The following is a 13,288-nucleotide window of genomic DNA, read 5'->3' on the forward strand; positions in this document are numbered from 1 at the left end:
ATGGCCTGAAGTGTTTTCCTAGTCAGGGTGACAGCAGAAGCCAGAAAGGCCTGACGTGCATGGTGGGTTGGCAGCATTTCACCACTGCTAGATCTTTACATACAAGGCAAGGGAGCAGCACAGAGTGGGGCTGGCTGAGTATCAAGGACCAGGACACAGATGGTTCTTGCTCCCTGTTAATGAAGGTGGCCTTTATCGTGGAAGAGACAGGAGCCATTAAAAGCTTTGAGGTATAAGAGGGGGATCATTCTGACAGGTATAGAGAAGAGCCTGTTTTAGTGGTTCAGATGAAAACTGCAAGGGCCTGAACCAGGCCTGGGATAATTGGGATAGAGAGGGAGAATGACTTGGGAAATTCTTAAGACAAAGCAAGTGAGGGACGAAGGAGATTCCTAGCTGGTGCCTACATTGCCAGTGGTGTCCTCTCTCAGGCCACAATGATAGTGGGCTTACAGGGATGGACACCAGTTCAGTGTGGTATATGCTGAGTTTGGGGAGCGGGGATGGGGAAGAATGTCACAAGACCCATTGGAATTGAGCCTGGAGCCCTGGGAGAAGATGGGACAAGAGTGAGAGGTTTGGAAGGCATCAGCTATAATCTGCTGACAGGATATGCTCTGCAAATACTCTACAGACATGTTAAAGGTGAACAGACTTACCTCTAGGTGACCATAGATTAATTCTACATTTTTGAAAACTGACAGAGTAGCATTGTGTAATTGTTGATAGCCATAAAAACGTGTAACTTAACCTCACTTATTCACAGTTGCTCACAGCAAGGTCTATCTAGTTGGGCTCCTCTGGAACTTGGAAAAAGTGTCCATGCAGGTGTTCAAGTGTGGGGTAAGGCCTCAATGAGACCTTTGATGGGTTTCCTAACCTGAGACTTGGGCTAAGCCATAACCTCGACTTCTCTCCAGGGCTCTCCTTTACCAGGCAAGTAGGGTTGCCCAGTTTCAGCAGGGTTACCCACTGCTTATTCAGTGGTCCTGATAGCAGCGGTGGGCAGAACTGTTGGAAGAAGAAAAATCAGTGGGAAAGCAGAAATAAATAGAAAACACTGGGTTTTAAAAGCAAAGCGTGAAAAACATACACTTGGCATACTTAATAGGGGGATAGGAAGAAAAGACCTAGATGAAATTAGAAGTAAAGGGTCTAGAAAAACATTTAACCTAGAGGGAAAAAAATCATCAGAGTACAGCATAATGTTTTTTAAACTAAAAAAATAAAATAAAATTCCAAAAAAATATATAATCTAGAAAATGCAAGTTTTCAGAATTGATACCATAAGGTTAAGGGAAACTTCTTAAAGTAGTTAACCAATGAAGAAGTTGGAGTCATCAGAAATGACTCCTAATACTAAATTATTTGTTGACTTGTTGATGCATTGTTTCAAGCTTTTAAGAAAAATTATTCCAAAATGTAGAAATATTTATTCTTCAAAGGAAGCTATATAACTCTGGGTTTCTAAAACTTAAAAGAACACACACACACACACACACACACACACACACACACACACAAAGCATAGATGAATATGAAAAAAGATAGAAAAATAAGAAACATAATGCAGGTGAATTTGGTAACTTTGGAAGAATTTTGTGTAAAAGTAATCTATTACTCTTAACAACATACTAGGAGGTTAAATAAGAAAAGATAGTTGGGGAACCTGGCTGGCTCAGTCAGTAGAGCATGCGACTCTTAATCTCAAGGTTATGAGTTCAAGCCTCACATTGAGCATGGAGCCTACTTTTAAAAAGACAGTCTTCTTAGGAGGTATTCTGAAAGGAATATCAGATAATTCAGCATCAATTTCTAAAAAATGTTTTTAAAATGGCCATAGGAAGTTATTTCTTTAACCTGAAAGTGTCCTATGTCTTTTTCAAACCAATGGCAAATATTATAACTCACAGTTGTTAGAACTTAAAAAACATTGAAAAGTACTTAGGACTAATAAAAACAAGTCATTGGATTGGTCTTCTATAAGAAAAAACTTTTTTTAATTTTTTTTTTAACGCTTATTTATTTTTGAGAGACAGAGCACGAGCAGGGGAGGGGCAGAGAAAGAGGGAGACACAGAATCCGAAGCAGGCTCCAGGCTCTGAGCTGTCAGCACAGAGCCCAACACGGGACTCGAACTCACAAACCCTGAGATCATGACCTGAGCCGAAGTCAGACACTTAACCAACTGAGCCATCCAGGCTCCCCAAGAAAATTGTTAATTATTTATCTTTCATTAGTAATAGCAAATTAGAATATCTAATCATAAAAAGAGAACTCTTATACAGCAGGAACAAAAGTTGTAAATACCCAGAAATAATCTTACCAAGAAATATATGAGGTCTGTAAGACTTAAACTACAAACCTTTTTTGAGAGAGATAAAATGACCACTTGATAAAAGGAAAAACTGAATAAAATAAAGACGCAATTTTTTCCTAAATTCTTTTAACAAATATTTATTGAGCACCCAGTATGTTCTGAGTACTGTTCAACCCTCAGAGAGTTTACATTCTTTTAGAAGAGACAGACAATAAACTAGTCATGTCAGAAACTAGAAGTTAAGTGCTGGGGAAGAAAATAAGACGAAGTTCTCGAGGAGGCCTCACTGAGAAGGTGACATGCAAGGGGAGACCAGGTAGAGGTTAAGGGACAACTGTGTGCACATGCAAAGAACTTACCAAGCTAAAGGAATAGCCAGGGCAACAGCCTTGGAGTGTGGATGTGTGCTTGGTGTATTCAGAGAACTAGGACACAAGGAGTGAACAGGGGAGGGAAGCAGGGACAGGCCTTCTAGGCCTCTAGGAGGGGCTCTTTGAGTGAGATGGGAAGGCTCAGTAGGGCTTTGAGCAGAGAAGCAAGGCCTGTGGCAGCTGCATGGACTATGGACGGCACTAGAGAGACCACTGATGAGGCTGCTCACATAATCTTGGTGAGAGACGGTGGACCTGGGTTGTGGCAGTGGAAGTCACAAGGAGCAGTAGTCAGAGGCAGAGTTCCTGGTGGATGGGATGTAGGGTATGTGAGATAAGCAAAGGAATCAGGACGGCTTCCTTGACTGTGGCCTGGAGGGTGGTAAGGATGCATATGCCATCACCTGATGGAAAGTGTGTAGGTGGGACAGAAATGTTTGCTGGGGGAAATGTTTAGAAATGCTTTGGGGCATGTTTGGTATACATTGTCTAGCAGGGGTGTAAGTGTCCTGCTGCATAGGCATTTTGATATGTGAAAGTTGAGTACAGGGGAGAAGCGTAGGTGGGACTGGAGGCCAAGGGTAGAGGTTGGGCTTTGGGGTGATGAGGAACAAGTGAAACAGGCTGAGTCGGAGAGGAGGCCAGTTTAAGACAGTGGAGAGAGCATTTGAAGGAAAAGTGATTAAGCAGTGCATCACATGTTGCCTGGGGGTCAGGTAAGGATGAGGATATTGACCATTGGACTTGATGGCATGGAGGCTGCCCATGGCCTTGGCTACTGCTGTTCGTTTTGGTGTTGTTGGGTGGAAGACTCATTGGAGGATGCTCAAGAAAGACTGGGATGGGGAGGGGAGGAAATAGCTAGATTGAACCAGGCTCGGTTTTGTCAGGCACATGTGAAAACACAGGAGAAGAGCAGAGGGTTATGGTGGACTCTAATCCGAATAGGGAGACAGCAGAAGGCCCATAGCACCTGCAAGCCCTGTTGGAGTTGAGAGGGAGGGAGCTGGAAGCACTGGGTTGATGGTAGGAGTGTGGGAGGGTTGGAATGAGACCAGGGAAGAGTTGCAGTGATCTGTCAGGGAGGGTCTCTGGGCATGACTGGGAATGAATGCCTGAGGTAGTAGAAGCCAAGGTCACTGGAGGAGGCTGTGAAGTTTAAGGATCCAAGAGCCTTGTGTCAAAACAAAACAAAAGATTATCCTCCTAGAATCAGCAAGGATGATGATGAGAGTTTCTGGAATGACATGTGACCAGAAATATAACTCTTTAAGTGCAGGAGGGTGTCAGATATATGTAGATGTGCAATGGGAAGGAGAGGGAGTGGTATAGTCTGAAGACTGAAACCAAAACAGGGGTTTAGGGAGAAAATTATGTCACTTATGTGGATTTACAGCATAATTTAGCAGTGACTCTGAAGGGCATTCGGAATTATAAGGAAGGTTGTGGAAGAAAACATTCAAAGCTTCAGTGATTTAAAATGTCATGGGTTTGGGACCAAAACTTAACCAACATGGAAGTCAGGTACATGTACCTAACAACTTGATGTATTGTGAAGGAGGCATCAGTTATCAATTATGGAGATTCTATCACAAGTGATAGAATAACCATTATACAGTTTGTGGATGAGGGGAGAGTAATATAGAGCTTCACTAAGTACAGCATGCACTGAAATAAATTCCAGATATTAAAGAGAGAAACATTCTAAATAATTAAAGCAGAAGAAAACAATTGGATTGTTGCAGAAGAATTGAATATTTATCAAACCTCTAGCAGAGAGAGTATTTTTGAAGGTTAACAGGCAATAAAAGACATCACTAAGGAGAATAACAGACTTTACGTCATAAATCGCCTGTGGTGTTAGGAAGTTAAAACTGATAGAATTTGCAGCTAATGCCTGTATTATCAATAGTCTATGAAAATTGCTAAGAAAATGAAATCTCCTTTCTGGAATTCTCAGCTGACTACTTCTCTGCTCTAAGACTTAGGTACTGCAGTGAAATTCTGATGTTTACACATTTGCCCCTCCTGGCCTGGAAGCTCCTAGAGGAGGTTCCTATTCCTCATTTTTATAGGCACTACATTTGTGTTTGTCAGACCTGCTGCACAAAAAACCTCCCAACAGACGAGAAAGGAAGAAAATAGTCTAAGAAGACAACTTTGTTAGACAAACATGTGAAAAATCTTCACTTTCATTAGTAATCAAAGTGAAGTTAAAATATAAAAATGTACTTCATAAGTTAGAAGGGAAAAATCATAACCCTCAAGCTAATAAGAGAATTTGAAATGGACATTCAGCTTATAAAAGTGTAAAGTTCTAGAGGTCTCTGGAATGCAGTCTACAGGGTTAAGAGAGTCTAGACTTAGGAAAACCTTTAGGCCTTCTACCCAGAGTCCCACTTTGCCACATCAGTCACAAGAAATAAACCAGAGTGTAGAGAGTGGCATATGGCTGTGTGTTCATTAGCATGAAAACATGGAAGCCAGTTATAGTTCATTGTTAAATTAGGTCTATTTATGGTAGTGAATGCTCTCAAAGACAAAGGATGCAGGGGCGCCTGGGTGGCTCAGTCAGTTAAGCGTCTGACTTCGGCTCAGGTCATGATCTCACAGTCTGTGAGTTCAAGCCCCACGTCGGGCTCTGTGCTGACAGCTCAGAGCCTGGAGCCTGTTTCAGATTCTGTGTCTCCCTGTCTCTCTCTGACCCTCCCCTGTTCATGCTCTGTCTCTCTCTGTCTCAAAAATAAATGTTAAAAAAAATTTTTTTTTTTAAATAAATAAAAAAAAGACAAAAGGGGGCGCCTGGGTGGCGCAGTCGGTTGAGCGTCCGACTTCAGCCAGGTCACGATCTCGCGGTCCGTGAGTTCGAGCCCCGCGTCGGGCTCTGGGCTGATGGCTCAGAGCCTGGAGCCTGTTTCCGATTCTGTGTCTCCCTCTCTCTCTGACCCTCCCCCGTTCATGCTCTGTCTCTCTCTGTCCCAAAAATAAATAAACGTTGAAAAAAAAAAAAAATTTAAAAAAAAAAAAAAAAAAAAAAAAAGACAAAGGATGCAGAGCAAAACAGGAGAAGCCCTCAGGATCACATAGGCTATTAGAATACTAAATGCATGGGGTGGCTGGGTGGCTCAGTCAGTTAAACATCTGACTCTTGATTTCAGCTCAGGTCATGATCTCACAGTTCAGGAGACTGAACCCCTCATCGGGCTCTGCTGTGACAGCGTGGAGCTTGGTTGGGATTCCTTCTCCCTCCCTCCCTCCCTCCCCCCCCCATGCACACTCTCTTCATCTCTCAAAATAAACATTTTTTTAATTAAAAAGAATACTAAGTGCAGCACACTAGTGTGTATGCTGTGTGAAATACCAAGTACAATACCATGTGGGAAAAAATGCATTAAGCTGTCCCTGAAGATTTTTTTTAAAAATAGAAAAAAACAAAATAGAACTTTTGAATATTTTGCTTACACATTTTAAAAAGTCCTGTGAGGAGAGGACTAGAAAGCTGTTAACTTGACGCCGTGTTTCTGTTTCTTCATCTCTCATCAGCCATTCTCATACCTAGCACTGCACCAGGCACAGAGGTTAGAAAAAAGTCACACCTGGATGGCGAGATGGGCCTGGTCATTGTCACTGTCACAGCTGATCTATATCAATGCCTTGGTGTGTGCCTGGCACCGTGCTACAGCACTTTTTCACATTTAATCCCTGTAATAACCCTCTGAGCTTAGTTTTTTGTTTTTTTTTTTTTAATCCACATTTTACACATGAGAAAACTGAGTCACAAAAGAAGTGAATATGAATAATTGTGTTTGGGGGCTCTGTAGGGGAGGGATGCTCTGGCAGGATCTTGGAGATGAGGTCTGGTTCGTGCGAAGGGCCTGAAGATGGTCCCACTCATTTGGTACCTATTGAGCGCCGTGTGCCAGACATTCTGCCAGGTGCTGTACCTGTAGTGCTCAAAGGGCTCTCAGGCCCAATTGGGATCAGAGAAGCAAGCTTAGTGAGCCTGAGGCCACAGACCCAGCAGGTGTCAGAGCCAGGGTTCTACATAGCCCCAACCTCTCAGCTATGATCCTCAGTTGCCTCATCTGTCAAAGGGGTGATTGAGGTCACTTGGATGCTTCAAATGTCATGACCAATTCAAAAACATTAGTGGGGAAGTTTTGCAGATTGGTTTTTAAGAAATAGTCTAGTTATGATCTCAAGTTTCCTCAGACATGGAATGCTAGGGGTACTGGCCCACTTGGCAGACAGGCGTTGCTGAATACCCCCCTAGCCAAGTCTGTGCACCAGGTAAGAGACTCACTACCAGCCCTCTGTCTTCCAGATGTAATGGATGTAGCATGGTCTCCCCATGATGCCTGGCTGGCCTCGTGCAGCGTGGATAACACTGTCGTCATCTGGAACGCTGTGAAGTTCCCAGGTCTGGGCCTCTGACGGGGTGGTGGCAGAAATGGGCCGCTCATCTGGAGCAGCGTGGGCTCTTGGTCTCCTTAGGCTGGTGGCAACAAGTGTCTCATAGTGGATGAGGATTCACATTGTCTTGTCAGAGACTCCATTCTTTTGTTCTGCATCATTGACATTTGTTTAAGATTTTAAAAGAGGTTAATGTTAAAGAAAATTATAAATGAGTGTTAGCATGGATGTGCTGCAGATCATGAGGCTGATAGGATGGCATCGCATGTACTTGGGCACCTGGCACCCGCACATACACATATGCCCTTGAGGGTATGGCTTCCCGCCACTGGGGTCCAGCCTTCGCTCAGTTGCCATCTACTCTCTGAAGCCTTTGAGCACATACAGGCTAACAAATCCAGTTTTGCAAAAGATTGTTTTTCTTATTAATATGTTTAAAGTCACAACAGATGGCATAACCTGGCATATCACTGCAGATTATAACTGGTAAGATACATATCCTCTTTCTGCTAGTATCTGGAATATGTTTTCTTCATGGGCTAAGAAGCATCCCCCGTGACCTTGATCCAAGTCATTTTCTCTCTTTCTTTATAAGCCACCAAGATGTGTAGGTCCATTTTCATCCTGGTCATGGAGTGCTGGAGTAGTATTTAGATTATAGATCCCTAGGATGTGCCGTCCCACACACCTTTGTCTCAGTGATGACTTACAAAGGACTTTTAGCACGGTGCCCTTTCCCCTGAGCTGTCAGGCTAGCTCCTTATGGAGGAGCTGCCAGGGAGGTTCACATCAGAAATGCTGATGTCAGAGCCCAGGTGGGCATGACCTTCTGTTCAGAAAGGGAAACCACTGGCAGAGCTACCAACTACAGACAAGTCCAAGAGGCAGAATTTGCCTCTGGCCCAAGCCTGTGTCCCTGCTTGCCTGCCCTTTAGGGGGCTCATGCATCGTGCCTGCCTCCTGGGTGCAGTCCTTCCTTCAAGTTGCTTTGCCTTGATAGAGATCAGATTAGGGGGCTCTTCTGCTTGTGCCCAGGGGTGGGAGCTGACGAAGGTAGACTCCTGAGGTCCCTTCTCTTGGCTAACCATTCCATAGCCCATGGATTGCAGCTCATGTTTAGACAGACTCATCATTTTCCCTTAGCTAATACCTTTCCAATCTCTTCTTTTTCTCCACAGAAATTCTCGCTACTCTGAGAGGCCATTCTGGGTTGGTAAAGGGGTTGACCTGGGACCCTGTTGGTAAATACATTGCCTCTCAAGCTGACGACCGCAGCCTGAAGGTGTGGAGAACGCTGGACTGGCAGTTGGAGACCAGCATCACCAAGCCTTTTGATGAGGTAAGGATCCAGCCCAGGGAGCTTGGTCCATCAGCCCCCACTGGCCTCAGTGCACAGAGGAGGAACTGGCTGGGGTCCAGACCTCATGGGTGAATGTGGAGTTCTAGGGCCTGAGCAGACTGGTCAGGGTTCTCTGGGGCAGGCCCTCTGCCCCAAAGAGTCAGATGATGAAAATCTTTCATTTCTCAGATGGTATTAAATGTCCAACTTTGAAGTGAGAAAAAGCTGAAGAAAACCCCTTAGCAATGCTCCCTCACCATTGTGCCACACAGGTGGAGGAGACCCTCTCTTTTATTTTTCCTAACTGCGCTGTGGCTTTGCTCACTGACTTGCACTCTGCAGGCCATCCAACATCTTTCTAGGCTAGCGTTATGAGTACAGTGTGCACAATGTCTAGAGGTTGAACTGCAGTGACTTGTAAAGTATTTTACTGTCTCTTCCTTTATTTGGGTTCTCATTTCATATGGAATCAGATCTTAAGTGCCTACTGTGAGAAGGGCAGTATTAGGTAAATGAAATGAAAGTGGACTAAGATGGAGTCTCTCCCTTGAAGCTTAGAGCCTGGTGGGAAAGATAGACTTTCACATCAGTTGTGAGCATGGTGGTGGAGTTGTTCAGAATGTGCAGAAATAGCCCAGGAGCAGTGATCGCATCAGGGAAGGCTTCTCAGAGGAAGGGCTGTGAGCAAAGTTTTGCAGGAGGAATAGACGTTCCCCCACGGTTCAGGGCTGGCTGTAGAAGGAACGTGGAAATCATGTATTCCGTTTTCCCCAAACCAACAGCACCACATTAGCACTGTTATTCACCCTACTTAATCTTGCCCTTCTTGGCTATAGTCTGGAACAGGGGACATGGGCCTTCATGCCTTTTGGGGCTCCTCCTCAAGGTTCTAGTGACTAGTCAGTGGGGTCCCACTAGCGAGGCTCCTGTGGGCAGTTATGGAAGATGGGCAGGGGTGTTTGGAGTCCCAGTGGGAGCAGACAGGACTCCTCAGCCTCTGGGGTCAGCCTGTCCTGCCTGGGTCTGTGACCCAGCTGGAAGTTGAGGCAGATGTGTCACTGCGTTCAGGCCCCACCTTGTCCTGCCCTCTTCTGGGGCTATGAGGCCAAGATCTTGACTCTTAAGTCTTTAAAACTGCCCTAAGCCAACCTTGAGCTTTAGGGGGCTGGTTTTATGGCCCATATCATCTTACTTTGCAGTAATAATAATGTGGAAAGATGTCTTGTTTCAGCCCTAGACCAGGTCAGGTAAACAGTGCCTTTCTGCTATGTGTTTTATAGTTGATATGGACTTTATGAAGCTCTTCTCCTTTGCTAGTAACACCACCAGGCTTCAGTTGAGGAGGCAGGCTCGAGAGAGCACATAGTGGCTCATGGTTACTGGCTGCCTCACAGAGACTGGCTCCTGAGGGTCCATAGGACTCTTCTTCCACGGAAGTGAATGTTCTGCAGACCTCATGTGGTAGGGTTAACATGCTGGGCAGAAGAAAGAGGTCGGTGACCAGATAGATTTGACCCATGCAGAATTGAGAGTTAAAAGAGGTGGCTGTCCTGCAGATCCCCTGAGGCCTATGCCACTGTGTGGTGTTCAACTCCTGTAGGGGAGTGTAGGATGCTGCAGCTCCCAGTCTCATCTAACAGCACCTTTTTTGTTACATCATCTGGAGAGACTGGAGTTACAGCTATTCATGTAGCCAGAAGTTTGGGTACATGCTCCGCTATCGTACATTTATAAATCAGAATTCACCTCTATTCTTGAGGCCACAGTGTTGGTCACACAATTGGCTTTGAGCTCCTTCCAATTGCAGATGTTTCTTTCAGTGTGGAGGGACAACCCATGTGTTGCGGCTCAGCTGGTCACCTGACGGGCACTACCTGGTGTCTGCCCACGCCATGAACAACTCTGGCCCCACTGCCCAGATCATTGAACGGGAGGGCTGGAAGACCAACATGGACTTTGTCGGGCACCGGAAAGCTGTGACTGTTGTTGTGAGTGTGCTTAGCCTCAGCCTGGGAGGTGCCTTGCCTCAAGGCTGGGTCAAATGTGGGACTGTGGTGGTGGGCTCTGAGAGTCAGCACATGCCACATCCTTGTTTCATTTTAAATACTTACGTTTCACAGTTTTTGAAGTGATTTTACAAAACAATATATATTCACATGTTTTAATGAGTATCACCAAAATCAATCTGTGATTGATCAGCTCCACACTAGCCTTTTTACACATTTGGGTCAGGTCACGGTACTCAAGCATGCTGGTCCTGACAAGTGCCCCACGAGCCAGACTCGGGAGCACAGGTGCAGTCCATGTGCCTGTTGAGCACATGTTCCTGCACCCCAGCACTGGACAGTCATAGCTATGAGGCCGTGCTGTGGATCACCTGAGTCTGGAGTTGCCCCGCCCAGTCGACATGGGAGCCAGCAGATGCGGGCTACTATTAACGAGGATTTTCTCAGCACTGGACAACCAAAACGAAGAAAATAAGTTGGTGGGCTAAAGGTTGGTAAAAGTGAAGGATCATCCAGGACTCTGATCTCAGTTTTTTTGTATTCCTTAAAATGGGCTCATCCTTACCATTGTTTAAATTCATGATAAATATTGTATATTGTAGTTTAAAATATTTATAACTTTTATACAAATAAAATATTACTTCCTTAATTTTTTTTTTGTATTAGAGCCCATGTAGGACTTTGTTCAAAGCCAGGCCCTTGTTACTAAAATATTTGAAAAATCACTGCTTCGGGTTAGCACGGTGCTTCCACATGACCCTGTCAAGTGGTCCTCACAGGCACTGTTTAAGAGTAGTTTTGTGAGATCATGGTACTGAGGCCTCTCAGCCAACCCAGGGTAGCCAAGACCCAAGCCCAGGATGCACACCTCTAGGTTCTATGTTTCTGGTCTGTGTGCACCTGGCTATTCTTGCCTAGCCTCTGGGATTAGAACCCCTCTGGGCCAGGCCAGCTGACATCAGGCTCCCCGGAGCCACCTTTCCTCCTCAGTTGTCCTGGCGTGGGGATTCCAGCTCTGACTCTAGAGTTCCCACCCCTTTCAATTCAGGAATGTGGCAGGGAGCTCTCTGTGTGCTTCCAGCCTTGCCAAAAGCAGCACCCAGGTTACACTGAGGATAAACCCCAGAGTGCACTTTAGCGTGACTTAGCCATTGTCCTGGCCAAGTGAGATCATGCGGGGCTGATCAGCATCTGCTAGTTTTGACTCCGAGCAACAACTACAGTGAAGGGGAAGGGATTAATGGAGTAGACATCTGACAGTCCCATTGACCTCTGTCAGGACCTTATCCCTAAAGCCACATCCTGGAACTGGCCTTGCCCAGGCCAGGAGGAATTCAGAGAGCAAGCTTCAGTAGCTCCCATGCCATCAACCTGGCTGCAAGCCCAGAAATGTAGAGTTGGTAGAGCCAGCCTCAAATCCTTGTCTCACCACTTACTCATTGGATGACTTGGCCCATGTTTCCTGGCCTCTCTGAGACTCCATTTCATCCTCAGCAAAATGCCTCCTGGGTAGTTATGAAGATGAAATAAAGTATGCTGAGTGCCTGGGGCTGGGAGAATGCCATTGTGGGTTTCCCACCAACAGACTGGTATTGTGCTATATTTCTGATACTGGGCATAGGGTTTGTGCTTGATGCTTGATTAATTATTTTAACATTTGTTATTTGGTTTAGAAATTCAACCCAAAAATCTTCAAAAAGAAGCAGAAGAATGGGAGTTCTGCAAAGCCCAGCTGCCCATATTGCTGCTGTGCTGTTGGCAGCAAGGACCGTTCTCTCTCTGTCTGGGTGAGCCCCAACTCCTTCCCTCCCCACCTCCCCCACCAAGACCTTTTGTGGCTCCTGCAGGGCAAAGGAGAAGGAACTGGTGAAGGAGGCAGAGCCCAGAGGCTTGGAGTGACTCCCCTACCCTCCACTTTCAGTGGTGCTCAGTGTGTGTTTCTGCCCCAGATCTGGGGTCAGGCCCTCTCATTACCCCAGGAGGAAGGAACTGCTGAAGACTAGGCTTGGGGCGAGCTAGGAGAGGCCACCCTGAGCCCTAGTCAGAGCAACTCTTATGTCCAGATTCAGGGAATACCTTCAGTTGGCATGCTATGTTTGCTTCCTTTTAGAAAAACTTTGTGTCCTTATATAACCTACAGCAAATGTATTCACCTGAAGTATACAGGTCAATGCATTGTCATACATGTTTACACCAGTGTAACCACCACCCCAGAACCCCTCATCCCTGCCCAGTCAAGAACCTACTTCCCAACACCCCTTGGCCAAGGCAGCCACTCCAACAATGTCTGTCACATTGATGAGTTGTGCAGTGTTTACTTTTTATGTCCTGCATTGCTTTCACTTAGCATAATATTGTTGAGATTCATGTGTGTTGTCGCATTTAGCATTAGCATTTAGCTAATTTGGCATTAGTTTATTGCTAACTAATTACAAGTTCCCTGTAAGCAGAGTGGACTTATAGTTATAGACTTGAAGGTTATCCTCTGGCAGCATTTATTACAGTTCTTTGTCACAGAGAAATTGATTGCTGTGTGTACACTGATTTTTTTTTTTTTTAGGCCCGTATTCATGTGACATTTCAGAACCTGAACCCTACCATAGGTAGTTCCAGGTGTGTTCTTCCTGGGCTCCTTCTGGCCTGGAGTTTCATTTGTGGTGCTTTACCCAAAACATCACTGATCATATATTCATTTTCTTAGAATGCTGAGGTCAGATGTTCAGAAAGGTTCCAGATTTCTGAGTGGTCTGTAGGCACATTTTTGGGAGGAGAGACAGTGCTATTTTTTTCTGGAAGTGGAATTAGAGTAAGGACAAGAGTCTTCTTGTGGATTCCAAGT

At 45.2% G+C, this 13,288-nt stretch overlaps 1 protein-coding gene across 4 annotated transcripts in view; it reads left to right on the forward strand.

The window, feature by feature from the left end:
• HIRA (histone cell cycle regulator) overlaps window positions 1-13,288 on the forward strand; it is a 93,294-nt gene that overhangs the window by 26,694 nt on the left and 53,312 nt on the right. For all 4 annotated transcript variants that reach the window (XM_086682260.1, XM_086682262.1, XM_086682263.1 and 1 more), the window contains 4 exons: window positions 7,016-7,111; window positions 8,283-8,443; window positions 10,264-10,431; window positions 12,123-12,236. In XM_086682260.1, the coding sequence (XP_086538386.1) occupies window positions 7,016-7,111; window positions 8,283-8,443; window positions 10,264-10,431; window positions 12,123-12,236 (539 nt within the window). The remainder of the gene's footprint in view (window positions 1-7,015; window positions 7,112-8,282; window positions 8,444-10,263; window positions 10,432-12,122; window positions 12,237-13,288) is intronic.

The sequence above is a fragment of the Puma concolor genome, chromosome D3, assembly GCF_028749965.1.
Source record: "Puma concolor isolate L17-30 chromosome D3, mPumCon1.1.hap2, whole genome shotgun sequence".
NCBI classification, from domain to species: Eukaryota; Metazoa; Chordata; class Mammalia; order Carnivora; family Felidae; genus Puma; species Puma concolor.